Below are 27,330 nucleotides of genomic sequence, written 5' to 3'. Positions count from 1 at the left end.
ATTAACTGCTCTGGGCTGTGACCTGGGTGTGGGGGTTACAAGCCTCCCAGGTGACTCCACTGTGCGGCAGGCACCAGGAATCTTGCTCAGTGCATCCCAGAATCTCTTTGGTGTCCATTATTTGAAACTCCTACAGTTAAAAGCTCCTTAAGGATTCAGATCGTCCAAAGTTAAACAAGCTTTAAAGGAAATGTGGGGTGGGTGGGGGTCTGATCCGGGTCAGCAGGAATGGAGGAACAACGTGCCTCCCAGAGCAGTCTGAAGGAGCAGCCCCGGCCCCTCCTGCCCTGGGAGTGGGGAGCTCACTTTTCAGAAATGCCTTTCTCCACCCAGCAGGGGCTTTGCTTCCAGAAGCCCTTCTCCCAGGGAGTGCGAGGGAGGGAGGGCGACCTGCCCGCTCTATGCACGTCCCTCTTGTCCTAGATCACAGCGAAAGCAGCGGAGCCGGCCAGGCGGAGGGAGAGCCCTGGCCCGACCTCGAGAGCTTCAGTAAGATGTCCTTTGACGTCAGTGTGCATGATCCCAAGTACAGCTTGATGAGCCTGGTGTACACCGAGAAGCTGGCGGGGGTCAAACGAGGTCAGCGCAAGCCGAGCCCAGCTCACAGCCTCTCAAGGGTGGACGGGATGCAGGGTGGGGGAGCCATGGCACAGAGGAGCCTAAATCTCCTCGTTTTCACTCCCACATGTGGATATCATCTTTCAATTTTCATACTTCCCTTCTTTGGGCGTAAATTATATAATCCTTGGAAAAGAGGGAGTGGGGGAACTTTACTTCCCAGGCATGGGGCTTTTCCCATTAATCATGGGATGGATTTTTGCCCTTTTATATGCAGAAGTAATCAAAGAAGCCAAGGTTGAGGAGCCCAGGAAACGAGAGACTGTGTCCATGATGCTGACCAAGTACGCAGCCTACAACACCTTTCACCACTGTGAGCAGTGCCACCAGTACATGGACTTCGCCGCCGCCTCACAGGTGCAGACCCGGTTACCCAATAGGGATTTGAGATGTCTGTAGGTGGGGTGTGCACGTGAGATGAAAAACAAAAGCCCTAGTTTCAGGCAATGGGTAAAGGATCGCTGACTTAGCAGGAGCCACTGAGGCGCAGGGGAAATGCATGAGCGATGGTTCAATGAAACACAGCTTCTTGGGGTTGCAGGGAGAGAAGCAGCTTGGTTTTAGCACTGAGTTACTTCACTGTAAGGGTTACACGTGTCATGTGTAGGTCGGAAAGTAGCCGTTTATCTGAAAAAGTGGGCACTGTAGTGTATTTGCTAAATGGGGTCCCCCTCTGTTTGGGTTGCTGTCTGAAATGGTGTGATTATCTGACATGCACAGGGCGGGCCCTCGGAGCTGCGGTTCTCACGAGTGTGCTGATCTACACCGACCTAGTCACCTTCTCACTGCAGCTGGGGATGGATGTGACCATGCAGGCTGACGTTTGTTCTGGGCAGTGAGAACTGAGCGGCAGGGACATAGAACGTGAAATCGGTGCCCTGTCGTACCTGGCTGCTTGGGGCCAGGGCATCATTAGGCACACAAGATAGGAGAGGCAGCAAACGGTAGTAGTCCCAGAGTCTCTCTGAGGGCTGCGTTCCACGTTGCTTTCCCCCGGCTCTGCACACCGAGGATTCCCCCGAACCTGCTTCTGCTCCTGGGGCCCAGGTCCTTACCTTGGCCCTCACGTCATCCTGGAATACAAATGGCTACTAGAAGCGACACACTGAAAAACTGGACTGAGTAACTCTGCCCTTCTAATCCAAATTACCTATTTATCCCACTTCTTTTCTTGATGTTCTTGGACATGTTTGGTGGGATACTCTGAAATCGCCTCACAGTGCTTCCCCGAACACAGAAGACCCATAGTCCTCTGGTCTGTAAATCACAGGTTTTTAGAAAACTTTATTAAAAACCTTCAGTTTCTGCATGATCTTAGTGCTAAGTAGTATATCCCCACATTTTTGTGGTGGGGTAAACGAGAACTCTTGATTTTATCCTTTTGTTGGGCCAAATGCTGCCCGTATCTACAGCTTGTGAAGAGCTGTTATATAATTACTCATGGAGACGGGTTACTGAGCATGTGTTAGTTCCCAGCAACTTTAGAAATAGGTTAGATTTATATTTGGCTTCAGTGAGTCAAATGGTCTCTTCCCCGAACCCAGAGTTCTGGGCCAAGTGACTGTTCAAACCTCTTCACCTGCCGCTGTAGCCAGGAAACATAGAGCCACGGGGATGTTTTAATGATGTCAGTCCTAATATTTTTTTTAGACAGTTGATTATTCATTTGACCTGGCCCACATAGAGACATGAGAACCTTTGGTAATGTGTGCAAAACAGGACATCCAACAGGTATGGTTGACCTCTGCCTAAGACGGCACAGTAAGGCTTTGAGGATGAGGAATGGAGACAGTTCCAAGCCCCATGCCCTTCACCCACGGAGAGGCTTTGTAGGGGAAGATACTCGGCTCTCATGCGCCTGCTCACTAGTGAGGTGTCTGCCTTCCTAACCCTTAACGTGATGGCGCTCATAACGGCTGGTCTGGTGGCCTGAGTCCTCGTTTGCTTGTCTTGGTAACAGCCTGGGGGGGCGGCCTGACACTTGGCAACCCTGAGCTTACGTTCCCTCCCTCCCATTTCTTCTTTGCAAATGTAGATGTCGGACTCCACCCTCCATGCATTCACGTTCTCCTCCTCTATGCTGGGAGAAGAGGTTCAGCTCTATTTCATCATTCCCAAATCCAAAGAGAGCCATTTTGTCTTCAGCAAGCAGGGCAAACATCTGGAGAGCATGCGGCTGCCCCTGGTTTCAGATAAGGTGGGTGAGGGTGTCTGGACACGGGGGTTACCAAGCTGGCACTAGATCGGGCTCTCTGAGCTGCTCACATCTAAGAATTTTGCTTTCCCTTTTTGATCTCTTGTTCCCCTTTCGGCAGAATCTGAATGCGGTCAAGAGCCCTATTTTCACACCTTCCAGTGGTCGCCACGAGCACGGACTCCTAAACCTTTTCCACGCCATGGAGGGCATCAGCCACCTTCACCTGCTGGTGGTCAAAGAATATGAGATGCCGCTGTACCGCAAGTACTGGCCCAACCACATCATGCTGGTGCTTCCCGGCATGTTCAATAATGCAGGCGTGGGTAAGGGGCCCCCTGGGCTGGGCACAAGGGCTGAGAAGAGAAACTGAGCTCCCTGCCCTGGCATGGCATTTGCAGATTGTTCTGCCTCTGGAAGGTGTCCTGCCCTCCTAACCAAAGGTCTTTTTGGACTGAGCACCCTGGGGCAGGAACAGAATAGTGACAAGAGAGCTGGCAGACAGAGAGGGACGTTGGTGGTTCTCTTTGCTCCAGAACGGACTGCACTGATTCTCATCCAAAGAGCACATGGCAGGTTCTGAATTGCCATCCCACAGGGGAGCTGGAAGCATCCTGACTGCCTGTGAGGCAGTAGAAGTGCCTGGAAGTCTCTGTCCTGTTCTTCCCTGTGGGGTTTAAGAGCAGTGGGCTGTTTTCTCAAAGAGGGCACGTGGTGGTTGAGTGGCTGTCATAGCTGTGGGGGAGGTGCTGCAGGTGTCTAGAACTCCCTCATTTGCCTTAGCTAGGAGGCCGCTAACCACAGCCCGTGGCTTTGAGCTGCCCTCTCCGGGGACTTCTTGTACTCACTCTAGTTCTCAATGGGTTTTCCCACCAGCTTCAGTGGCCAACCCAGTGCCAAGTCTCAAAAGGACTGAGGATCAAGAGCTGCTAATTCCCACTTAAAAGGGAAGAAATAACATCCAACCTGGAGCTGAAATGCACAGTAGATCAGAAGGTTTATATATTTTTTTTGAGAGGCAGAGAAAGCTGCCATCCATTGGTTCGCTTCCCCAAGCCCCCAGTGGCCAGGTCAGGAGCAGCCAGAGCCAGAGCCAGAGCCAGGAGCTGGGAACTTACTCTGTAGCATAAGGAAGCTGGAGTCGGAAGCCAGAGCTAGCGATCAGACCCAGCACTCCAATGTGGAACACAGGCACCCTAACCCCTAGGCCAACTGCCTGCCCCTAGTAATGTCCTGGATCCTACAAGCTCCTCCTCTCCAGGATCCCCCCCATCTCTCTCTCCTCCCTTTCCACGTAGCTTCTGCTTCACCTTGTGCCTGTCCGTCTTTACCTCTTCTCTAGGTTTCTTCATTTCTTACTCCTTTTTTAAAAAAAAAATATTTTTTATTTGAAAGGCATAGTTACAGAAAGATAGAAAGAGGGACAGAGAGAGATCTTCCATCTACTGGTTCACTCCCCACATGGCCACAATGGCCAGGGCTGGGCCAGGGGGGAGCTAGGAGCTTCATCCAGGTCTCCCACATGGATACAGGGACCCAAGCATTTGGGCCATCTTCTGCTGCTTTCCCAGGCACATTAGCAGGGAGCTGAATTGGAAGTGGAGCAGTCAAAACTTGAACTGGTGCCCGCATGGGATGCTGGTGCTGCAAGCGATGTCTTTACCTGCTGTATCAAAACACAACATCTCCCCTTCTTTTCTAATATTTACTTGTTTATTTGAAGGTAGAGTTCTAGAGAAAGAGGGAGAGACAGAGATCTTCCATCTGCTGGTTCACTCCCCAAATGGCCACAACAGCCAGGGCTGGGCCAGGCTGAAGCTCCAGGTCTCCCATGTGGGTGCAGGAGACAAGTCACCTGGGCCATCTTCTGTTGCTTTCCCAGGCACATTAGCAGGGAGCTGGGTGGGAAGTGGAGCAGCTAGGACTCAAACCGGTGCCCATATGGGATGCCAGCACTGGGATGTGGCTTTACCCACTATGCCACAGCGCTGGCCCCTCTTATTCTCCTTTCTATCCCTTTTTAGTCCTTAAAGTTTAATAACCTAAATATGGAATTAAAATATTGTCAGAAACTGCTTTATTGTTTTGAATGCAATTTTTGTTTCCATGTTTGTAACTTATGTCACGTGAATCAAGGCTGTTGTCTACTTCTGGTTCTTTATCCTCCCCAGAACCATTTATCCCCAAACTAACTGCAGTCTTTTATTCTATGTGAACATGATCTTCAAATTACTTCTTTGTGTCTGACTGACCATTGGGAGAAAAAGTTTTAAACCACATCAAAATTTCTTTAGTGCCAGTTTTGCTAATTTTTGCAATGATTTGGGAAGCAACTGAAATGAATTTTTGATTAAAAACACAAAATTAGGAGCCGGCACTGTGTTGTAGTGGGTAAAGCCACTGTCTGCAATGCCAGCATCCAATGTGGGCACTGGTTTGAGTACTGGCTGCTCTACTTCCAATCTAGCTCTCTGCCTGGGAAAGCAGCAGAAGATGGCCCAAGTCCTTGGGCCTCTGCACCATCGTGGGAGACCTGGAAGAAGCTCCTGGCTTCAGGCCTCAGATTGGCCCAGCTCTGGCTGATGTGGCCATCTGGGGGGTGAACCAGTGGATGGAAAATTTCTCTCTCTCTCTCTGCCTCTGCTTTTCAAATACATAAATATTTTTTAAAGCATAAAATTTACCATCTTAACTATTTCTGTATAGTTCAGTAGTGTTAAGTGCCTTACATAGTGCTGTGAAAGAGACCTCCAGAGCTGTTTTCTTCTTTCAAAAGCAAAACTGTACTCACCGACACCACCTCCCAGCCCCTGGCAACCGCCATTCAGCTTTCTCTTAAGTACCTCAGATTAGTGGAGTCCTAAATCGGTATTTGTCCTGTGACTAGCTTAATTCATTTATCCTAAAGTCCTTAAGGTTAAGCATGTGTCTGAATTCCCTCTTTAGGCTGTGTACACCACATCTTGCGTACCCACTCTGCCAGTGGACACTTTGGCTGCTCCCATCTTTGGGCTGTTGTGACTACTGCTTCTGTGAACACAGATTATACAAGTATCTCTTAGATACTCTTCAGTTATTAGTATATACCCAAGTAGAATTCCTATACTACATGATAATTCTTTTGAAAATAACTGTACCATACTTTTTTCAAAAGTGGCTGTACTGTCTTACATTCCCACCAGTTGTGCACAGGGGTTCCAATTTCTCTACATCCCCACCCGTGCTGTGGTCTTACATTGTGACCTATAATGAGTAATGTTGAGCATCTTTTTGTGTTTATTGGCCATCGTTATATCTTCTTCAGAGAAGTATCTTCATAATCCTTTGCCTGTTTTTCATTTGGGTCATTTTATTGTTGCTCAATTATAGTAGTTCTTCAAATATTCTGGATATTAAGTCCATCAGATATATTATTTGTAATTATTTTCTCCCATTCCGTGGATTGCCTTTTCACTGTTGGAAGTCCTTTGATGCACAAGTTGTTTTTTTTTTTTTAATTTTGATGAAGTTCACTTTGTTTTTCCTTTTGTTGTCTGTTTTTGGTATATCTAATAGGAGATGATTGCCAAATTCAGTGTCATGAAGTTTTCCTCTAAGTTGTCTTCTAGATAGCTTCTAGCTCTAGCTTTACTTTTAGGCCTTTGGTTCATTTTGATTTACTTCTTATACACGACATAAGGCAAGGGTCTGACTTGATTCTTCTGAATGTTTTCTCAACACCGTTTGTTCAAGAGACCATCCTTCCCCACTGAATGTCACTGGCATCTTTTACAAGATCATTTGGTTTTTAGTTGTATGTGAGGGTTTACTTCTGGCCTCTACATGACTATCTGTATGCTACCATTCTACTTCTTTGATTATAAAAACCTTTGTGTAAGTTTTTTTTTTTAAGGTTTATTTTTATTTTGTTCAAAAGGCAGAGTTAGGGAGAGGGAAAAAGGGAAAAAGAGAATGATGGTTTACTCTCCAAATGGGTACAACTACCCAGAAGCCAGAAGCCTGGAACTCCATCTGAGCCTCCAACATGGGTGGCAGGGGCCCAGGCCCAAGCACGTGGGTCGTCTTCCGCTGCTTTCCCAGGCACATTGACAGGAGCTGCATGGAAGTGAAGCAGCCAGGGCTCAAATGGGTGTTCACATGGGATACTGGCATTGCAGGTGGTAGCTCAATCCACTGCACAGCAAAGCTGGACTCTGCTTTAAGTTTTGAAATCAAAAGTATTACTTAAAAAAAAAAAAAAACTTTAAAAAGACTTAAACTTATTTAAAAGGCAAACTGACAGAGGGGCAGAAGCAAAGAAAGACTGATCTTCCATATGCTAGCTCACTCCTACAAAAGCCAGGGTTAGAATATGCTGAAGCCAGAAGCAGGAATTCCGTATGGGTCTCCTATGTGGGTGAAGGGAACTCAACTACTTGGTACCTTCGCCAGCAGCTCAGTCAGAAGCATGGAGTGGCCTGGACTCCAGTGTGGGGTGCAGGCGTCCCACACGGCTGTACTACAATGTGCGGTGCAGGCGTCCCACATGGCTGTACTACAATGCCCGCCCCTCATTCTTTTTCAAGATTGTTTTGACTATTTAGTCACCTGAGGTTCTCTACCAATTTAAGCATGGATTTTTCTATTTCTTCAAAAATGTCAGATTTTGATAGGGATTAAATATATTGATCACCTTGGGTAGTACTGACAGCTAACAATACAGTATTCTTAGAACACAGGATGTCTGTCCACTTACTGGTGTTTAATTTCTGTTAGCAATGTTTTGTAATTTCCACTGTGTGTAATTCTTTTGCCTTGTTGGTGGTTTTTTTCTTATTTATAGTATTTTTATGCTATCCTAAATGAAACTGTTTTACACTGCACATTGTTGGTGTGTAGAAATGCAATTGGTTTTTGGTGATTTGGATCTGCAGCTTTGCTGAAATCATTTATCCTAACTTTGTGGAATTTTTTGGGTTTTCTGCCCATGTTGTCTGGAAACAGGGATAATTTTACTTTTCCTTTCCAACTTGAATACATTTTTTCTTTCCTAGTTGCTCTGGTGTGGACTTCTGATGCTATGTTAAATAGAAATAGTAGAGGTGGAATTCCTTAAATGGTTCCTGACCTTAGAGGGAAACCTTTCAGTTTTTTACCACCACAATCATATTAGCTGAGGACTTTTCATACATGGCCCTTACTGTGTTGAGTGCCAACATGTTCCTGTGCTTGGAAGGTAGATTTTCCTAAATCCCATTACCTTTGATCTATTCATTTTGAGTATCCCCCATAGACTTAATAGCTTTGTTTGCTTCATTTTTTACAAAAAGATTTACTTATTTGAAAGGCAGAGGCAGATTGATCAGTCTTTCATCTGCTATTTCACTCTCCCAACCCCCCACAACAGCTGGGGGAACCAGGCTGAAGCCAGGAGTCACGAGCTCCATCTGGGTCTTCCATGTGGGAGGCAGGGACTTAAGTACTTGAGCCATCGCCTGCTGCCTCCCAAGATGCAATAGCAAGATGTTGAATCAGAAGCAAAGTAGCTGGGACCCAAACCAGCCCCCCAACATGGGAGGAAGGTATCCCACGCAGCAGCTTAACCCTCTGCACCACAACGCCTGCCCCCTGCTTCATTTTATTATTTATATCTTCATTTCATTTAATTTTTTAAAAAGATTTATTGATTGAGTTACAAGGAGACAGAGATCTTCCATCTGCTGGTTCACTCCCCAGATGGTTGCAACTGCCAGCACTGAGCTAGGCTGAAGGCAGGAGCCAGGAGCTTCTTCTGGGTCTCCCAGTAGTGTAGCAGGGGCCTGACCACCAGGCCGTTAGCAGGGAGCTGGACCGAAGTGGAACAGCCGACACACAAACTGGCGCCCATATGGGATGCTGGCTTAGGGGGGCACATTCATAAAACTTGGCTAATTCCTAATGATCATCATATAATAATCTCTGAGTCCTTTTGGGTGCTAGGCTCAATCCCAAGTACCACACAGCCACCCTGAGAGATACCTTCCTTCCAGGTGAAGCCAGGGCATGGTGGAGTTAGCTTGTTGGGGGCCACACAGCTAGATAACAGTGGCCTCAGGTCCACATGCAGCCAGCGTGGCTGCAGTCTACTCTCTCTCTCATGCTGCCATACCGTTTGGCTTCTGGCCAAGGGTGCCGGTTTCGAGAATGCATTTCAGAGAAGACGCTAACTTCCTCAAGGTCTCTGCAGCAGGGCACATCAGGAGTGGCTCCCCCTTCATCACAGCCTGGCCCCTCCCTAGTGCAGGACATGCGAGTGGCACTTGATGTACACAGTACCTTTGTCCCATCAAGGAAACTAAGTTCTCGCAGTCCTCACGGGCATGCCGTTCATGTATCAGCTGCGTTGTCGAGGACCGCTCTGTTCTGGCCCTTCACCCACCTGCTGAAGTGACTCTGCTGATGGGCTCTGGGAATCCACATCTCAGACCAACTTCCGGTGATTCAGTTCCCACTGGTTTGAGAACCACTGTTCAGAATGTTTGGTTGGGCGCCAACCGCATGGTTGCCATGGGAACAGGCAGGGCCCTGGAGCCTGTGAGCTGTGGGTGAGGCTCCATCGCAGCCCGAGGGAGGGGTGTGTAGCTTGTTGTGCTGCCTTCCAGGTGCCGCCAGGTTCCTCATTAAGGAGCTGTCCTATCACAACCTGGAGCTGGAGAGGAACCGCCTGGAGGAGCTGGGAGTGAAGCGCCAGTGTGTCTGGCCCTTCATCGTGGTGATGGATGACTCGTGTGTCCTGTGGAACATTCACAGTGTTCAGGAGCAGACCAGGTAGTGACACTTCCCAGCGTGGCTGCAGGTGCCCATGGAGATAGGACAACTTCGCAGAGCAACATGATTAGCCAGGAGTTTTGTAGGGATGTAGGGTTTTTGTTTTGTTTTGTTTTTTTTTTTTAACTTAGCTATTCAATGTGCCTTTAAATGCCTGGACCATTTCTGCATCGTAGCATTGGCCAGCCGTAAGTCTGTTGTGGCACCATGATTTCTTTAAAAGATGGCTAGCATCTGACTTAGGAGACCTGGTTTTTAGCCCCAGTTTTGCTTCCCAGCTATCTGGGTGGACATGGAACGTCATTCTACATCTGTCTCAGTTCTACCACTTGTGAGATTATGGCTGGACTCAGACCAGTGTTCTCCTGCTGCACTGCCTTCCTAGGCTGTCACAGTACTGATGCAGGGTGGGCTGGGGGTTCCTGAGTAGCAGGGAATGCTAAACATTGAAGCATCCTACACCAGAAAGTCCCCCAAATTCAACAGCCCCACTGAAACACTGTGCTGGGTGATCTTTAGGTCCCTGCCAGCTCACATATTTTGATTTGAAACCAGTGATGCTTTCAACTATTCTTATTATACAGAACTGCCAGAACTGGGAAATACGCTTCCGTGTTTCTAACCTCTACTACGTCTTCAATATTCATTTGAAATATGAACTTTCTTTCTCCAACTAGGATAAGCCCCACCCCACAAAGGCGAGGCTTAAGTAAACATTCTTTTTCATTCCAGGCTAACTTAAAGAAAAGCATCTCGTATCTTCTACAGTGTAGCTAGTATACAGTAGGGTTGGCCCTTCATAAATGGTTCTTTCTTCCGCAGTCTCTAGCGACTTCTTATATCAACGAACTTTGTATTTCCTAGCCAGCCCATGGAAGCAGGAATTTCCAGTAAGAACGTATCCTTAAAGAGTGTCTTGCAGCACATTGAAGCCACACCAAAGATTGTCCACTACGCAATCCTGGGCATACAGAAGTGGAGCAGCAAGCTGACGTCCCAGAGCCTGAAGGCCCCCTTCTCCAGGTGCCACGTGCATGATTTCATCCTCCTCAACATAGACCTGACGCAGAACGTGCAGTACGACTTCAACAGGTAGGGCAGGCCTCGTGCACGCGGGGAGCCCTGATGGCTCCTCGTCGCCTTTGCCCCGCTCCAGCCTCTGTAGTAGTTTTACTACTCTGTAGTATTCTTATGTGTTGTTGAGAAGCTGAGAAACCCCTCCATGGAGAAAGGGGAGAGGGAATCGCAAGCCCCACGTTGTGCCCCTTCACCACCCTTCCATTGGCCCTAGGCCCCTAGTGAATGGGGCTAGTGTAAGATGCTTAGAAAGCGCATTTGGCTGTCAAAGAACTCAGTCAAGCAGTCTCAGATCAGTGTGTGGACAACATGAAGACTAAACTCTCAGTCACCTCCTCTTAGAGCTCGGCAGGCCATCCCTTCCCCCAAATGTTAGACTGAGAGATCTGGATCGTGCAGGAAAAAGGCAACAAGCGGAGATGTGCAGGCTGGCCCCCGCCTTGCTTCCTGGGTGTGCTTGTTCCTGAAAAATCTCCGAGGACCCAGGTAGTCCTTTAGGTCGCCCCTAGAATTTGTGGCAATTAGAATAACTGCTACTTTCACTTCTCTTTTACATCTGGCCAATGCTTCATCATGTTCATGGATAGAATTTTTTAAATTTTTTTCTTTAAACACAAAACCCTATATGTATCTGAGACAAAAGTCACCTCAGGTCCTCCTTCCTTTAACAACCTAGGGTCCAGACAGGTCAGTGCTGGGCAGGCCAGTTCCTAGCGGGCGCGGCTGCTCTAGGCCCTCTCCTGACCTCTGCTGCACAGTTCTCCGCATGCGGTAGTGGCTGAGATGTGACACAGTCAGAAGAAAAAACCCACCCCTGTGGTTACGATGTAGGTACTTCTGTGAAGACGTTGACTTCAACCTGAGGACAAACAGTAGTGGCCTGCTCATCTGCCGCTTTAATAACTTCAGTCTCATGAAGAAGCATGTCCAGGTTGGCGGGCAACGGGACTTCATCATTAAACCAAAGATCATGGTAAGTTTTGCAAGCTTGAGCCCACTTTTGAAAATAAGCAGTGACTGCGTAAACATGCTTCGGTTATTAGACACTTTCCACGTGATGTGAAAGCGAATTAACACAGGGGACTTCCTAATGTCAGACTGGAAGTTTCATTTCTGTTCCTGAGGACCCAGCCAGAGCCCAACAGTGAGTTGCTAATTCAGTGAGATTACCTTTCATATTTAAGCGTCAACACTTCCATCAGAGCTTTAGTTTCAAAATGGTAAACGTTCCATTTTTATATTCTTTATATAATAATGAAAGGTTTGGTTATTTTAGCAGACTTTTTATTTTTAAATTTTTTAAGATTAATTTATTTGAAAGGCAGAGAGGGAGATGGAGGAGGAGGGAAAGGTCTTCCATCAGCTGGCTCATTCCCCAAATTGTCACAACAGCTGGGGCTGGGCCAGTTTGGAGCCAGGAGCCAGAAGCTTCTTCCAGGAGCAAATCGGTGCCCCTACGGGATGCAGGCACTGTAGACAGCAGCTTAACCTGCTATGTCGTAGCATGGGCCCCATTAGCAGACATTTTTAAATGGCTAGTAACACAGAATAAAACCTGTGCAGAGAATTTCACATCCCTCGCCTTTCTGAATAGATTATGAATTTATCATTTGCCTGGAGCTCAGAGTCTCTTTGCTTTTTTGTTTCAGATGAGAAGGATTTTTTAGATTGATTTATTTGAGCAGCAGAGTTACAGAGGGACAGACAGAGAGGTCCTCTATCCACTAATTCACTCTCCAGACGGCCGCAAAGGCCGGAGCTGGGCCAAAACAAAGCCAGAAGCTTCTTCTGGGTACAGGGGCCCAAGGACTTGGGCCATCTTCTACTGCTTTCCCAGGGCACTAGTAGGGAGCTAGATCGGAAGTGGAGCAGCCAGGACTTGAACTGGCGTCCATATCAGGTGCCAGCACCGTAGGTGGAAACCTAACCTATGCCAGCCCGAGACGAGACAGGATTTAACCCACTCACACCAGCAGTATCATAAGCAACTTCCTGTAGGACCTGACACTATTATTTGTTAAATACAGTAAAACTCTTTTACAAGCCTACTTTCCACTCTCCTGGCCCTGTGTTACTTTTGCTAAATCCTTATTGTAGTATCCCCAGAGAGGGGGGTAAAAAATCTCGACCCCAAAATGACAGATACTTGAAACAAACCTGTCCCTGCGCTGCCGTTCTTACAGTAGAACCCTCTTAGCCACCACTTCACTTTCCACATTGTCACCTGTGTCCAAAAACATGAGTATTCGTCATGACAGATTACAGACCACAGTCACGCAACTCTTAGGACAATACCTTGCTCTTATTGTTTCTATTTCATAATTAGCTGTTAATCTCTTCTGTGCCTAATTTGTAAATTAAACAAATCAATATACACTGGGATTAGTACTACCCATGGTTCAGGGAGCCACGTGGAGTCTTGGAACACATCCCCCGTGCAGAAGGGGGGATGGCTGTGATTCAGTCCAGTGTTTTCTTGGGCCTTTCGTTCAATGAGGGATGCGTTTCCAGTGATCGTCTTGACTCATTCTAGGTGTCGGAGAGCCTAGCACCCATCTTGCCCCTTCAGTACGTCTGTGCTCCCGACAGTGAACACACGCTGCTGGCAGCCCCTGCACAGTTTCTCCTGGAGAAGTTCCTTCAGCATGCGTCCTATAAACTCTTCCCCAAAGCCATCCGTAACTTCAAGAGTCCCGTGCTGGCCATCGACTGCTACCTTAACATCGGGCAGGAGGTGAGGTGCTGGTGGTGTGGGGGGTGGGCGTGGGCGTACAGCTAGTACTTAACCTTCCCCATCCAGCCACTTTGGGCTCTGTTGCTTTGTCATTTAAATGGTGTCCAAAAGGAGCCTGGGACACACTTACCCGAGGGCTACACAAGCTGTGACGGCACGTGCCCCTGCCCAGACCTGCGCCACCTCTACAAAAGGAGCCCATGGGCATTCCGGCTTAGCTCAGAGGTCAGCTCCTGAGAGGCCGACCCTGACGACCTGGGGCAGAAAAGCAGTTGCTTGCTCCCACTTGTCTTACCACACACCAGACCACGCAGGAATTATCCAGACTGCCTGTCAAAGGCCACAGTTCTTGACAGCTGAGGAACTCAACGGTTACTGAACAAATAAATGCGTCCCACTAGAGATCTTTATAGCTGCCATTTCTCAACCTCACTTCTGAGGTCTTCTGTTCTTTAACAGGTTTTTTTTTTTTTTGGGCAGGCAGAGTTAGACAGTGAGAGAGACAGAGAGAAAGGTCTTCCTTCTGTTGGTTTACCCCCCAAACCCCAAATGGCTGCTATGGCCGGCACACCGCGCCAATCTGAAGCCAGGAGCCAGGTGCTTCCTCCTAGTCTCCCATGCGGGTGCAGGGCCCAAGGACCTGGGCCATCCTCCATTGCCTTCCCGGGCCACAGCAGAGAGCTGGACTGGAAGAGGAGCAACTGGGACAGAATCCAGCGCCCCAACTGGAACTAGAACCCAGGGTGCCGGTGCTGCAGGCAGAGGATTAGCCTAGTGAGCTGCAGCGCCAGCCCTAGTTTTTTCTTTAGTTGCCACTTGTACCTCCAGGCTTCCTCCACTAAGCTTTCCCTTAGTATTCTTTTTAAAAGCAGTATTCTACTTCATTCATCCATGCAATATATCCTTGCAATGAGATTTTTAAAATAAGGAAGAGGTATAATGAAGGCACTTCAAAAAGCTCATGGAAAATGGAATAAAAATGAGTTTTAGTATAAAAAGTTTTAAAATCCATGCACAGTGTTTTCATAATGCACATTTTCCATGAGTTTTTTGATGACTCCATATAAAATCACCTGTAACAGGAACATAGCACCTGGGTATACTACACTTCCTTCCAGGGTTTTGTCTTTGTATATATTGATGAACATATACTCTTAACACGGAAATCTGTTAAGTTTCCAAATTGAATACAGTGTAAACATTTTACATTGTCCTTTTTATGATGTTTCAACAGTGTACACTATGGGTTGGTCCATGAATGGTGGAATTTGGGAGGTACACGGAACCTTAAAGCCAAGCAGATGCCAACCCTTTTATGTTATCCATGTAGATTATGCACCTAACCCAGGCCTCCATTTCCCCTACTCTAGAGTCCAGGGCTCCAAGCATTAAACAATCTCACTATTAATGCTAACAGCATTTATTGAATACTTACAAAGTGGTTTATGTTAATTATTTAATCCACAAAATAGCCCTACGAAACAGGTACTTCTTCAGAAAACTGAAGGAAACTGCGGTTTCTTATGGCTACCAAATGGGAGAACTCACCCAGACTGGCCCACACATGTGGCCATCGCCCCACCCCCCTTTTAAAACTTAAAAGAGGCACAGAGAGAATATGCTCTCATTTGCTGGTTTGCACCCTAAATACCAGCAATAGCTGGGGCTGGGCCAAGGGAACTCTCTACCTTGAGTGTCAGAAACTCAATGACTTGAGCCATTACTGCTGCCTCCCAGGGTCTGCAGTAGCAGGAAATCAGTCAGGAGCCAGAGCTGAGACTCACACCCACATGCTCTGATCTGGAACACAAGAATCTTAATCAGCATTTTTTAAAAATGTTTTTTATTAATATAAAGAGAACAGATATTTATTTCATAGGTACAGTTCTAAGATAATCATACTTCCCTCTCTCCCCATCCTTCTCTCAAACCCCTCCTTCTTTAATTTTTGCAAAAACATAATTTAATTGGCATCTTAACCACTAGCCCAAACTCCTGCTCCCCCATCATTCTCCCTCCCCACAATTTTATTCATGTCCCTGTAATTTTTGTAAAGTTATCTTCTATATTGGAAGCCATACAAAGCTAAAAGCCTTAATTCATAATTGATACAATTGAAAAGCATATCTAAATGAAAAGCTGACTGCAAATATAGTTCTTTAATATAAACCTATCATCTTTCTTAAATATGCCTTTTTGTGGAAAATCGATTTTTATTATATAGACTCTTAGATGGAAGGGTTTTTTGTTGTTGTTTCTTAGTAGCAATTTATCTAACCACAGTTCTTTATTAGTGAGAAATAAGCTTTAGAAACAGCTAAAGGGGCTTTAGAAATAAGCTCAAGTGGGTTAAGCCGCTGCCTGTGATACCTGCATCCTATATGGGTGCTGGTTCGAGTCCTGACTGCTCTGCTTCCTATCTGGTTCCCTGCTAATGACCTGGGAAGGCAGCAGAAGATGGCCCAAGTGCTTAGGCCTCCGCCACCCACACTGGAGACCCGGGTAAAGGTCCAGTTCTCGACTTCGGCCTGGCTCAGCCCCAGCCTTGCGACCATTTGGGGCGTGAACTAGTGGATGGCAGCTCACTCTCTTGCTCTCAGTCTCACTCTCTCACTGTGCCGTTCAAATAGTATATCAAAATTTAAAAAAGAAAACAAAAAACGAAAGCTGGGCACACGAAATAAGGGGTACAAACCTCAGATAACCAACCCACTTACACTAACACTAAGATACATTCATCTCCCTGCCCTTAGCCTGAAGTGAGGAGGGGGATCCTGCCTCATCCAGCTAGGGTGCAGATGTCCCGCTGGCTTCCGGTGCTCACACGATTCTGCTTGCTGATTGCAGGTGGCCGTGTGCTACGTCAGCTCCAGACCCCACTCCAGCAACGTCAACTGTGAAGGGGTGTTTTTCAGTGGACTCCTCTTGTACCTCTGTGACTCTTTTGTAGGTGCTGATCTTCTTAAGAAATTTAAGTTTCTAAAAGGTAAGTCATATTTAGAATCTTGTGAATGCTACCAGTTCCCACTACACAAAATATAGGGGTAAAAGATACCTTTTTGAAAAGCATTTTAACATTGTTTTGCTGATAATTTGAATACCTTGATTTTAAACCAAGGCTACTGCTATCTTAAGTCCAGCTGAACAGCCAGATTTGTGACCATATTAAATAGGGTTCTGCCATTATAATGTAGCTTTATATCAGGTTAATGAGTCTACCAGTACATGTACACATGGCTAGTACACACTCTGTAATAATCCAAATGTGCTGCCTGAGTCAGAAATCAATAGCAGTGTGTCTAATTGCATCCCCAGATAGAAACTCTATTATTCTGGTACAGAAACAGATGTTGCTTTAGAAGGCATGTGCCAGAGAAAGAGCTAATTTGCCTGGTAACAAACTGCATCATTAAGCTCCTGAAATCATCCTCACAGGGTGACCTTTGAGGTAAGCAGAAAAAAGTGAGGTCAAGACTGTCACGTGCAGCGTGAGAACACAGAGCTGTGCGGCTGTTTCTGTGCTGGGGCTACTGACGGGAGGCGGGCAGAGCCAGGGATGCCACGATGCATCCTAAAAGGCACAGGAGAGGCACTCTGGTGCCCTCACAAGGAATTCTCCAGTCCAGCAGTTTCGAGATAACCGCATCCCAGAGAAAACACCAAGAAACCTAGAAACATGTACGTGTTTTAACATTGGTTACCACAGGGGCAGGGGATCCTGTTTTGGGGAGACTTCCCACTTTACATCCTTCTAAGCCTTTGCATTTCTGAAACCACTTATTCAACATAAATTAAACTGAACAGTTGAGTTCCTTACCTGTATGTTGGTCCTCAGATGTTAACGTTAGCGCAGAAACGCAATTAGAAGTGGTAAAGCTCGTTAGAAATTCAGCCCCTGAGCCTGAGACGCATTTCTGCCTCCCCCCCTCCCCCCAAGGTGCTACGCTGTGCGTCATCTGCCAGGATAGAAGCTCCTTACGTCAGACAATTGTTCGCTTAGAGCTGGAGGACGAGTGGCAGTTTCGCCTGAGGGACGAGTTTCAGACTGCGAACAGCAGTGACGACAAACCTCTCTTCTTTCTTACTGGACGCCACGTATGAGCTTTTGGAGAGACCGAAAACAGCAATGGGATGCCTAGGTGGGGAGGGACAGAAACACTGGGCATTTTTTTTTCTTTAAAGTACAATCACTGTGGAGCAAAGTGCAACATACGTGTCTATTCTCCAAAGAACTCCCCAAAGCCGCCCCAGGTCTTTGGGGACATCACTCTTCTTCAGTTCTACTTACAGGACCTTAAACTTGGGTTAACTCCACCCTAGGCAGTTATTCAGTTCCTTAAGAAGTGGTCTGCCCGTGGGATCCCGAGGATTCACTTTGGAGAACAAACAGAGCTGGCATTTTTTTTTTCTACTACACTGTGTTACGGGAAACGGACTCTGCGCACGAGCTAGCTTGAATGTGACAAGAGACTCACACTGTTGGTGTGGAATTCATTGAAGATTAACGTTCGAGGCCTGAACCCTCGGTTTCTCTTCAGATCTGTACTACGGTACAGTATTACTCAGGGGTCTGAATGATAGAATGTAGAAGATATTTGTATTTAAAAAAGTAGCTTTGTCTTTCTCTGTGCAGTGTTAGTTTAAGATTTATAATCTTATACGTATTGAAACTTTTGGCAAATTTCCACAGGAGTTTAAAGTTTACTATTTAAACTGAACAAGCAAATTGGTAAATGCAGAGCAGGCATTGTGTGCGTGCATTTATGTGGCTTCTCCTGGCTTAAGTCCTTTGCTTTTCCCATTCTTTAAAATGTTGCTAGTCTTTAAGCACCCCATGTCTATGAGAACATGGAACAGTGAATAACCTTAGGCCAGATTTGTGACCATATTAAATAGGTTTTCGCCACTCTGAATGTTAGAAAGGAACATTAAGAATACATTTAGTTGATTTAGTTGAGCCAGTTCAGAAGCTTTCAACAGTTAACCTGCACCCACGCTGTTTTGGTTGGAATTAAGCAGTTGGTACCAGCAAAGCTCAAGGCAGGCTAAGGTTCTGTTGTAGAACAGAACTAGTTCATTTCCTTTCAGAGACTCAAGCAAAGTTTCCTTTAAAGGACACTCTGAGTATCAGCGGCCTTACACTGACAACACAGAAACTGCTGTAAAGGGAAATAGAGCCATAGAGAGAGAACTGTTTTACTTAACCCCACCAGTGACTCTTGTACGGGGAGTCAGGAAGATTCCATGAAGGCTTTTTGACTCACAGAAACCAGCAGATGTCTCCAAATATTTGTTTCTACAGATTTCACACCAAATATCGTAACCAAAAAGATTTTTAGAGAATGTTCTAGAACTAAGTCTACTTTAATTATGCCCGTTCTCATCATTATACAATCTCTTGAGATTTTCTCAGCCCATCAGTATCACTTTATCTTCCACTTAAAAGGACCATTTTCACTGGCATTGATCTTGTCACCTACACGAATGAAAGGTGTCCACTGAGCCTGCATTTACGTAAAACAAAGAGTGTTACCTGACCAGCTTCATGGTCCTGTGCTAACAAAGGGTTTACAGTTAATGGAGATGGAGTATACTGGAGTGAGAATGATTCTGGAGATCTACTTACGATGCTTTAAATGTATTCTGAAACGAACAATTTCTTTTAACCCCATTTTTAACTGTCCTTTAGAGGACCTGCCTTTTAAATACTCCTTAATTTTAGAATCTTGTGGTGAAGAGGTACGTTTTGAAGCATCTTGGTTTAGATATGAATGTATTTCACTTGATCCTGTTTTACTGAAAGGGCCTAATGCAGACGCTATCAAGAAACCCACTGTTTGTGCAATATTCCAGTAATATTTACTTTATAGGGCAAATAAAATACTTGAAATAATTCTAAAACAGCTGTACCCGGGGCAGATGGCCTCTCAGGGTTTCTTCTGGCTTTTTATGACTTCATAGTCTAAAGAACTTTTCTTTTTAAAGTAGTTATTTTTAATTCAAGTACTCCATTTAACTTTGTGGAAGAGAAATGCCAGAATAAAGCCAAAGGACCATCACCTCAGTGAAGCAGAAACTGAATTGACTTGCTTATTCTCTTCAAATCATATCTTAGTAAAGTGTGGATTTTTAAAAATCACCTTATCAGTATAATTCTTTAGAGCTAAAGTATAGTTCTGTAGAGAACGTTGGGTCCTTCTTCAAGGATCAACTTGCACAAGTCCAGGGCACCATGACTTGTTAATATGTACCTTGGTGTGTGTTGTTTTAAGCTTTCCATCCCTTAGAATGCTTAATGTGGGGTGAGTGGATGCACTAGGCCTACACATTAACCTGACTGTAGTCCTGCTGAAGCTTGGCGCCTATCAGTTCATACAGGTGAATGCTGAATGTAAACTAAAAATTTGAATTGTTGGAGGCAGTTTTTTTTTTTTGGCTGTAATTTATGCAATTGCTTTTTGTGATTTTTAGGAAAGGGGGCACCTGTGTTATTACTGTAAACTTTTCTTAACCAAAATTTGGTGAATTTCACTAGTCTACCTCACAATTTGTTTGATTCTAAATTGTCTTAAGTTGTGTCCATAGTATGTTCTTGTCCTTTCATGTAATTTGGTGAATGTATTAAAGTTTCTCCTACCCCTCCCACCTCACAAAAAGCTTGTTTGAACTAATGTTCTGGTAAGCTAAAAACTGAAATGAGCTCACTGATTTTGGCAATGTCCAGAAAGGCTGAAGTCCCCACATCAAAGGACGGGTGATTCTTAAGATTGTGCTATTCTAGCAGAACAGTCCAAGAAGTGCTAATAAACATTGGTTACACGTCAATCTGTACCTTATACACATAACCTACAGACCCACTGGCAGACTTCCATACAAAGAGATGTTAGAAATATTCGTGGTATACCCCAAATCTTTAATAGATGGCAACCCTGCTCACTTTGGTGTCCTTCTCAGTCCTGTCAACATAACTGGATTGCTGCAAGTATGAAATGAGGCGTTCAACTTCACCTGATTTTACCAGCTGTTAAGAAATAACTTATTATCCCAGAAAAATGCCTTTCAGCTCTATTGTGTAAAGAGTAGTAAACAGGGCAGGCGCTGTGGCACAGCGGGTTAAGCCATGGTCTGAGACACCAGCATCCCATAAGAGTGCTGATTCATATCCCTGCTGCTTCACTCTTGCTAATGGTTCAATTCCCTGCTAAAGCAACTGAGAAAGCAGCAGATGATGGCCTGAGACCCGGATGGAGTTCTGGGCTCCTGGCTTCAGCCTGGACCGGTCCTGGCTACTGCAGCCACTTGGAGAGTGACCCAGCAGATTGAAGATCTCTAATTCTGTCCTTCAAATAAATAAGACTTTAAAGATGAGTAAATGTTTAAAGTAGAATTTGACGGAAAACCCACTAAAACACTTCTGTAGGATAAAGGCCCCTGGGTGCACTCAGGAGGGCAGCGTGTTGATGATGCCAGTGTTCCAGTGCCCTCAAATACCAGCACCTGTGAGACTGAGTGCTGCCCCTTCATAATAACCACCTGGGCCCTACATGTGTGCCCAGTCTTCTCCTTAGACACGGAAACTGGCCCCAAGCCTTCCTGGTGACTAGAATACCGTTAGGATACTGAAACCCTAACCTCACCGAAAACACCAGCACTCTGGATGATAGGCTTCTAGGGCTACTCACTGTTCTCTGAACTGCCAAGTCCCAAGCCTTCAAATCCATCTACTTCAGTGACTGTGACAACAGAAGGAATAAGAAAGCAAAAGCAAGGCCACTGGGTTGTTTTCTGACCACTTCATCCCATCAACAGTTCAATGTGCTTGATTTTGAAGAGGGTGTGAGGTTGGACGGTTGCTGTAGACACGAATCACCCTCCCTTCTGCCAGAAGACTCATGAGAAAGACATGTAGGTCTGCAGTCGCCACCTAGGAAAGCAGCAGCCACCACGGCCCTGGGAAACACGGCTGACAGGAGCACGGCTGTGCTCTCCGGAAGGGGGCAGAAGGCGACAGCCTCGCAAGAACTGGGCGAGCAGCTCCCCAGCAGCGCTGCCTCAGGGCTGCTGCACACACCACCTTCACGCTTCCACCTTATACACTGGTAAGATCTTTCTGTAACTCCTGATAAACTAAAACCACCGTGTGCCCATGCAGGTAAGGTGACAGCCCATACACATCTTATGGTTCCTATTAATGTCTACATAGTAGACACTGAAGAAAAAGGTCAGCAACTGAGAGCCCACGAAGAAAATAACGGTGTATAGGCAGCGTTGTGTCATCGGCAATCGCCACCCCACCCACTCTGAGCCCCCCCCCCCCCCCGCCCCGCCATCAGCGTGTACTCACCGCGCCCACTGCTGCCGCCAGACCTGCTCTCCGCCACGTGGATTCTCTTCAGTCTTCAGTTACAGTACGGCAGTGCCGGCTGCGGTCTGATTCTTGAAACTCCTCTCATGGTTTCTACCACTGTCTCCTCTTTGCTCTCGCCTTCTCAGGTACTCTTCTTCTGAAACCCTTAACTGACGGCATTCCTCAACTGTCTCGTAACCTTCTCACTTTCCAAACCCCTGTGTGATCTCTACGGAACCTCACTCTTACTTGCTCAGTCCACACTTCTGTCAAGCTCTAGCCTCACAGGTGCCAGTGTGCACTAGCTGGGTACCTCCACCATGAGATTCCATCACCACCTTAAAGTCTTCACCAAACCTCAGTCCATCTTTCACCATGGAATCCTCCCAGTTCTCCTGCATTCCCACCTCAGTCCATTCATCTACTCAATCTCTCAAACTAAAATTCTCACTCACCCTAGATTCTCCCCCATGATCCGATCATTAGGTTATAAACCCCTATCAGTTCTTCAGTCTTATGTTCCCACTGTGTGTGTCTCATCATCTTCATATCACAGCTGTAGCCCAGCATGTCAGCACTTCACACACAAACTGCTACAACAAGTTTCTTAATTACTTTCTATGTGCCTAGTACTCACTTGTAAAACCTACTTCACAGGGTTGTCGTAACTAAGTAAAAGAATGCAGCACTAAAGACAATATCTGAAAGACAGCAAATACTCAACTGTCAAGTATTACTAATTAAACTATTCTTAGAGAAATACCTAAATTTAAAAAATTTGAGGGGGCTGTGTCTTCAATATAAACATGAAAGTAAACTATATTCCCATAATAGTTAACATTTCAATGTATCATTTCTAAGGACACCCCTACCTCTCCTTGAAACCACCAGGTTTGGTCAAAGTAGTGCACCTTGGCTTACATGGAAACCAGATTAGGAAGTTACCATGTCTACCTGGGGTAGGGAATGTCCCATCTGTGAACCACATAAGGCCCATGAAATCATTTGGTCTGCCCCTAAACTGCAGGTGGGACTGGAAATTCAATAAATCTATAGCAGGCTAATTTTTTAAAGCTGATAACTTTGTATGGCCCACAACTGATGTTATTATAAATATCCAAATGGTAAGTGGCAGAAAAAAGGTCCCCAAGTCTAGTATACCCTAAAACCCCATTCTGTTAAAAAAAAAATGCTGATTAACAAAAATGCAGGCAACTCATGGGAGAGCTGGAAGAGTCTCAAGCCCAAAGGAAAATGGAAATGTCAAAAGCCAGACCATCATGATGAGCCAGAAGGAAATATTTACAGTGCTTTACCATTCTCATAAAAGGAGTACTGAGTCTTCTACTACTCTATAAATAATAACAGCACAAATCTATAAGGAACAGAATATACATCTATTAACAAAGCCCTAAATTTTAGCTAGCTTTCAATGTGGATATGATCATTTTAGCCAATAAAAATAAGCTGAACTATAGTAGGACTTTATTATTGGGCTATAGCCCTTTATTTCTTTGAGATCAGAGAAGTACCAAGTTACTAAAATAACCAAAAGATTTTCCCTTTTAGAGATAATGTTCAACCAATTTGCTGCTTATAAAATGATCTTTTGGCAAGATGGGGGAAAACTGCTTTTAAGTCTGTTTCAATCATATTCCAAGGTAGTAAACTGAAAAAAGTCCTTGGGGAAGCACAAATGACAACACACCATTATCTGAATACATTTATCACTTAGAAAAAGCTGTCAAGTATTTTATTATTTTATTCTACATTATATACAGTTCATAAAAGGCCACAGCAGTTTTTCAACATATAAACCCTTTAAAAGTAGAGGGCACTATGAAGGATAGACAAGTATGAAATGAAGTCCAGTAATGAGGGCATATACTCAGTGCAGTATTTCTGAGGAATAACAAAGCAGATACCGAGTCATCCGTATTTACTTGTAATTAGTCCACTGGTTTTTATAAACCTCTTTGAAATTTGTTAGGCTAAATGTGCCAAGTTGCCATGTTAAAAAAAAAAAAAAAAGTAACTAGAATGAAAGAATAATAAACTCAGAGGGTACCCTTCATAATCCTCGTCAGTCCCAGGTCTCTAGGAGAGGGAGCCTCAACTCTACCACCTTCCACTTCTTCCTGACATCAAGGGAGGAAAAGCTCTGTACTGTAAATTCTTCCTGCTTATTTAGAGCTTTTCCTTTCTGAAAGAGTCTCTTAAAAGTAAATTTCAGGACTTCTACAAATTACTTTCAAATTCCTCAACACATAATATTGTACCCTCCTTGAATAATGACTTGAAAACATTGGTTTCCACTCCAAAAATACAATCTTTAAACTTATAACTGGTATCAGCAGATCAATATAAAAAAATACAGTACCAAGCTACACTGGTATATTTCCATGTTAAGAACTTCAAGATATACTTATCACTGAGACCAAAGTCCTTGCGTTAGTTTTCAGTCCATTATGAACAATTATCTGCTGCATGTAAACATGTCTAAATAACTATAGATAAAATACATCCATCATAAACTTCTGTAAAAGATAATAAAATATCTTCTTTAAAAAACAAAACAATAAGCTATTACTGCATTTTTCCAATTTTATGAAAATGGAACAACCACATGGTTGTTGCCAGTCCTGAGTTCATTGTAATAAAAATGGCCCTAGTTCCTGGTTAAAGTCAGCAACCAATCCATTCTCTTCGACTTCTTCTAGTACTGCAGGCAAGAACTTATTTTAGGTGGTATTCTGTCCATTAATAAAATTATATACCAGAAACTGGCCAGTGCCACAGTACTGGGTCGCAAACAGTTTTCCATCAGGAGTGGGATCTGAGAAAGCAATTTCTTCTTTACTCAGATACGAGCCATATATAAAGTTACTCCTATTTAAAAAAAGGGGGGGGGGGAATAGAAAGAATATTATTAAATCATTAAAATTAGAAAAATAACTTCATCTAAAATATTATCAATAAAGGTAAAAAAAATTTATATATAAAAGCAACAATGTAAAACATTTACCTAAAATTTTTTCATGATAAAAATACTCAAGGTCAAAGAACTTCCTCAACCTAACCAAGGATGTCAAAGAACATAGTGGTAAAGACTGAAAACTGTTCCTTGAAGATCAGGAACAAGACAAGGCTGCTCTTGCCTCTTCTATCCAATACAGGACTGGAGGTTCTATTCAGGACAATTAGATGAAGCAAAAAGGGATAGGACCTTTGGCCTAATGGTAAAGATGCAACTTGGGACACCTGCATCCCACACTGAAATGCCTGAGATCAAGTCCCGGCTCTGCCCCCAATTCCAGCTCCCTGCTAATCGGCAGCAGGTGATGGCTCAACTGGCAATGTCCCTGTCACCCATATGGGAGGGACTTGGTATTTCTATATATCTGAAACCATCTGAATATAAAAGTTAGAAAAAACTCCACTTACAGTAGCATAAAAAATTTAAAAAAATCATTCAGGAATAAATTTAACAAAAGTATAAGACTTGTAAACTACAAATTATAAAACACTGTTGTGAGTCTAGCACTGTGGTACAAGCTGACTGGTATCCCACATCGGAGCACCCGTTGGGAGTCCCAACTGCTCCACTTCTGATCCAGCTCCCTGCTTATGTGCCTGGGAAAGCAGCAGAAGATGGCCTAACTAGTTAGGCCCCTGCTACCCATGTGAGAAACCTGGATGAAGCTTCAGGCTTCTGGCTTTGGCCTGCCCTGGCCTAGCAACAGCTGTTGAAACCATTTAGAGCATGAACCAGCCTATGGAAGATCTCTTTGTCTCTCCTCTTTCCCCCCTGCAAATAAATAAACCTTTTTTGGGGGAAAAATGTTGAAATTAAAGCTCTAATAGAAATACATCCCAAGTTTATGGCTTAAGAAACTTAATATCGTTAAAACGGCATGACCCTGCATTGATCTACAACTGGCCTCCTTGCAGAAATTGCCAAGCTAATCCTCAAATTAATGTGGAAATACATGGGATGAATAGTCAAAAAAAATCTTTTAAAAAGAGGAAACAACAAAATTGGAAAAATCACAATTCACAATTTCCCATTTCAAAACATGCTACCCATAGCTATAGTACTAACAATTGTGTAGTACTACACAGACTAGTGGAATATGACTGAGAGTCTAGATATAAAACTGGCTGGCGCCACAGCTTAATAGGCTAATCCTCCGCCTGTGGCGCCGGCACACCGGGTTCTAGGCCCGGTCAGGGCGCCGGATTCTGTCCCAGTTGCCCCTCTTCCAGGCCAGCTCTCTGCTGTGGCCCGGGAAGGCAGTGGAGGAAGGCCCAAATGCTTGGGCCCTGCACTCGCATGGGAGACCAGGAGAAGCACCTGGTTCCTGCTTTGGATCGGCACGGAGCGCTGATCCGAAGCCAGGAACCAGGTGCTTCTCCTAGTCTCCCATGCAGGTGCAGGGCCCAAGCACTTGGGCCATCCTCCACTGCCTTCCTGGGCCACAGCAGAGAGCTGGCCTGGAAGAGGGGTAACCGGGACTAGAACCCGGTGTGCGGCACTTTAGGCGGAGGATTAGCCTATTGAACCGCGGCGCAGACCTCAAGTGATTTTTGATAAGCATGTCAACAGTATTCAAAAATGGGAAACAACAAATGGTGCTGAGACAACTGGATGAGCACATGGAAAACAGACTGATGTCTACATGTGATATCTACCTCACATTGTATTCCAAAATGAACTCAAAATGCACAAAAGACTGAAATCTAAGAACTGGAACTATAAGTTCTTAGAAGAAAACCAAAGCTTGAGTCTTTGTGGCCATCAGGCAATGGCTTCTTATATGTATTATCCAAAAGAGAAGTGATGAAAGAAAAATATGTATAACTTGGATTTTATCCAAGTGAAAAAAAATGTATGTTAGCAAAGATATTTTCAAGATGAAAAGATAACCATGAAAATAGAAAATATTTGCAAATCATACACATAACAAGGGACTTGTACCAGAATACATAAAGAGCTATTAAAGCTAGCCATTTTAAAAATGGACCTATGATTTGAATAGGTTTTCTTTAAAGGTATATACAGGGCCAATAAGCACATGAAAAAATAAATATTTACCATCATTAGTCACCAGAGAAATGAAAATCAGAACTAAATGAACGAATACTTCATACCCACTCGGATGGCTCATTAAAAAAACAGACATTAACAAGGTTGGGAATGATGTGGAGAAATTAAAACCTTCAAACATTGCTGCTGGGATTGTAAAATGGTGCAACCACTGTGGAAAACAACTTGGTAGTTTCTCAAAATAGTAAACATACACCTACCATAAGGGCCAGTGCTTCTACTACTCTAAGTATACACCCAAGGGAAAAACAAACACATTCACACAAAAATTTGATTATGAATGTTCACAGCATATCATAATAGCCAACAAGTGGAAACAACCCAAACATTCAACTAATGAACTAATAAAATGTGGTATAATTACATGTTATATTATTTGGCAATTAAAAACAAAAGAATGAAGTACACGTTATACATTCTATAATATGAATGATCCTTGAAATTATTATGCTACTGAAAGAAACCAG

The 27,330-nt window shown here is 44.7% G+C and overlaps 2 protein-coding genes across 10 annotated transcripts in view; one reads left to right on the top strand and one right to left on the bottom strand.

Moving 5' to 3' along the window:
* The window catches only part of GREB1L (GREB1 like retinoic acid receptor coactivator), a 288,635-nt gene extending 268,570 nt beyond the window's left edge, over nucleotides 1–20,065 (top strand). For all 3 annotated transcript variants that reach the window (XM_051852064.2, XM_051852063.2, XM_051852060.2), the window contains 10 exons: nucleotides 424–579; nucleotides 836–975; nucleotides 2,654–2,815; nucleotides 2,934–3,138; nucleotides 9,433–9,598; nucleotides 10,463–10,690; nucleotides 11,507–11,648; nucleotides 13,209–13,409; nucleotides 16,257–16,395; nucleotides 17,347–20,065. In XM_051852064.2, coding sequence (XP_051708024.1) covers nucleotides 424–579; nucleotides 836–975; nucleotides 2,654–2,815; nucleotides 2,934–3,138; nucleotides 9,433–9,598; nucleotides 10,463–10,690; nucleotides 11,507–11,648; nucleotides 13,209–13,409; nucleotides 16,257–16,395; nucleotides 17,347–17,510 — 1,703 coding nt within the window. In that variant the 3' untranslated portion in view covers nucleotides 17,511–20,065. The remainder of the gene's footprint in view (nucleotides 1–423; nucleotides 580–835; nucleotides 976–2,653; nucleotides 2,816–2,933; nucleotides 3,139–9,432; nucleotides 9,599–10,462; nucleotides 10,691–11,506; nucleotides 11,649–13,208; nucleotides 13,410–16,256; nucleotides 16,396–17,346) is intronic.
* A 3,410-nt stretch (nucleotides 20,066–23,475) lies between these two features.
* Nucleotides 23,476–27,330, bottom strand: part of ESCO1 (establishment of sister chromatid cohesion N-acetyltransferase 1) — a 71,671-nt gene continuing 67,816 nt past the window's right edge. For all 7 annotated transcript variants that reach the window (XR_011379405.1, XR_011379406.1, XM_051852066.2 and 4 more), the window contains one exon: nucleotides 23,476–24,645. Coding sequence is in view for 5 of the 7 variants with exons in the window: in XM_051852066.2 (XP_051708026.2) it covers nucleotides 24,498–24,645 (148 nt within the window). In the remaining 2 variants the exon portion in view is untranslated. The remainder of the gene's footprint in view (nucleotides 24,646–27,330) is intronic.

This window comes from Oryctolagus cuniculus, chromosome 10 (assembly GCF_964237555.1).
Source record: "Oryctolagus cuniculus chromosome 10, mOryCun1.1, whole genome shotgun sequence".
Lineage (NCBI taxonomy): Eukaryota > Metazoa > Chordata > Mammalia > Lagomorpha > Leporidae > Oryctolagus > Oryctolagus cuniculus.
This window is presented reverse-complemented; position numbering and strand designations above follow the sequence as displayed.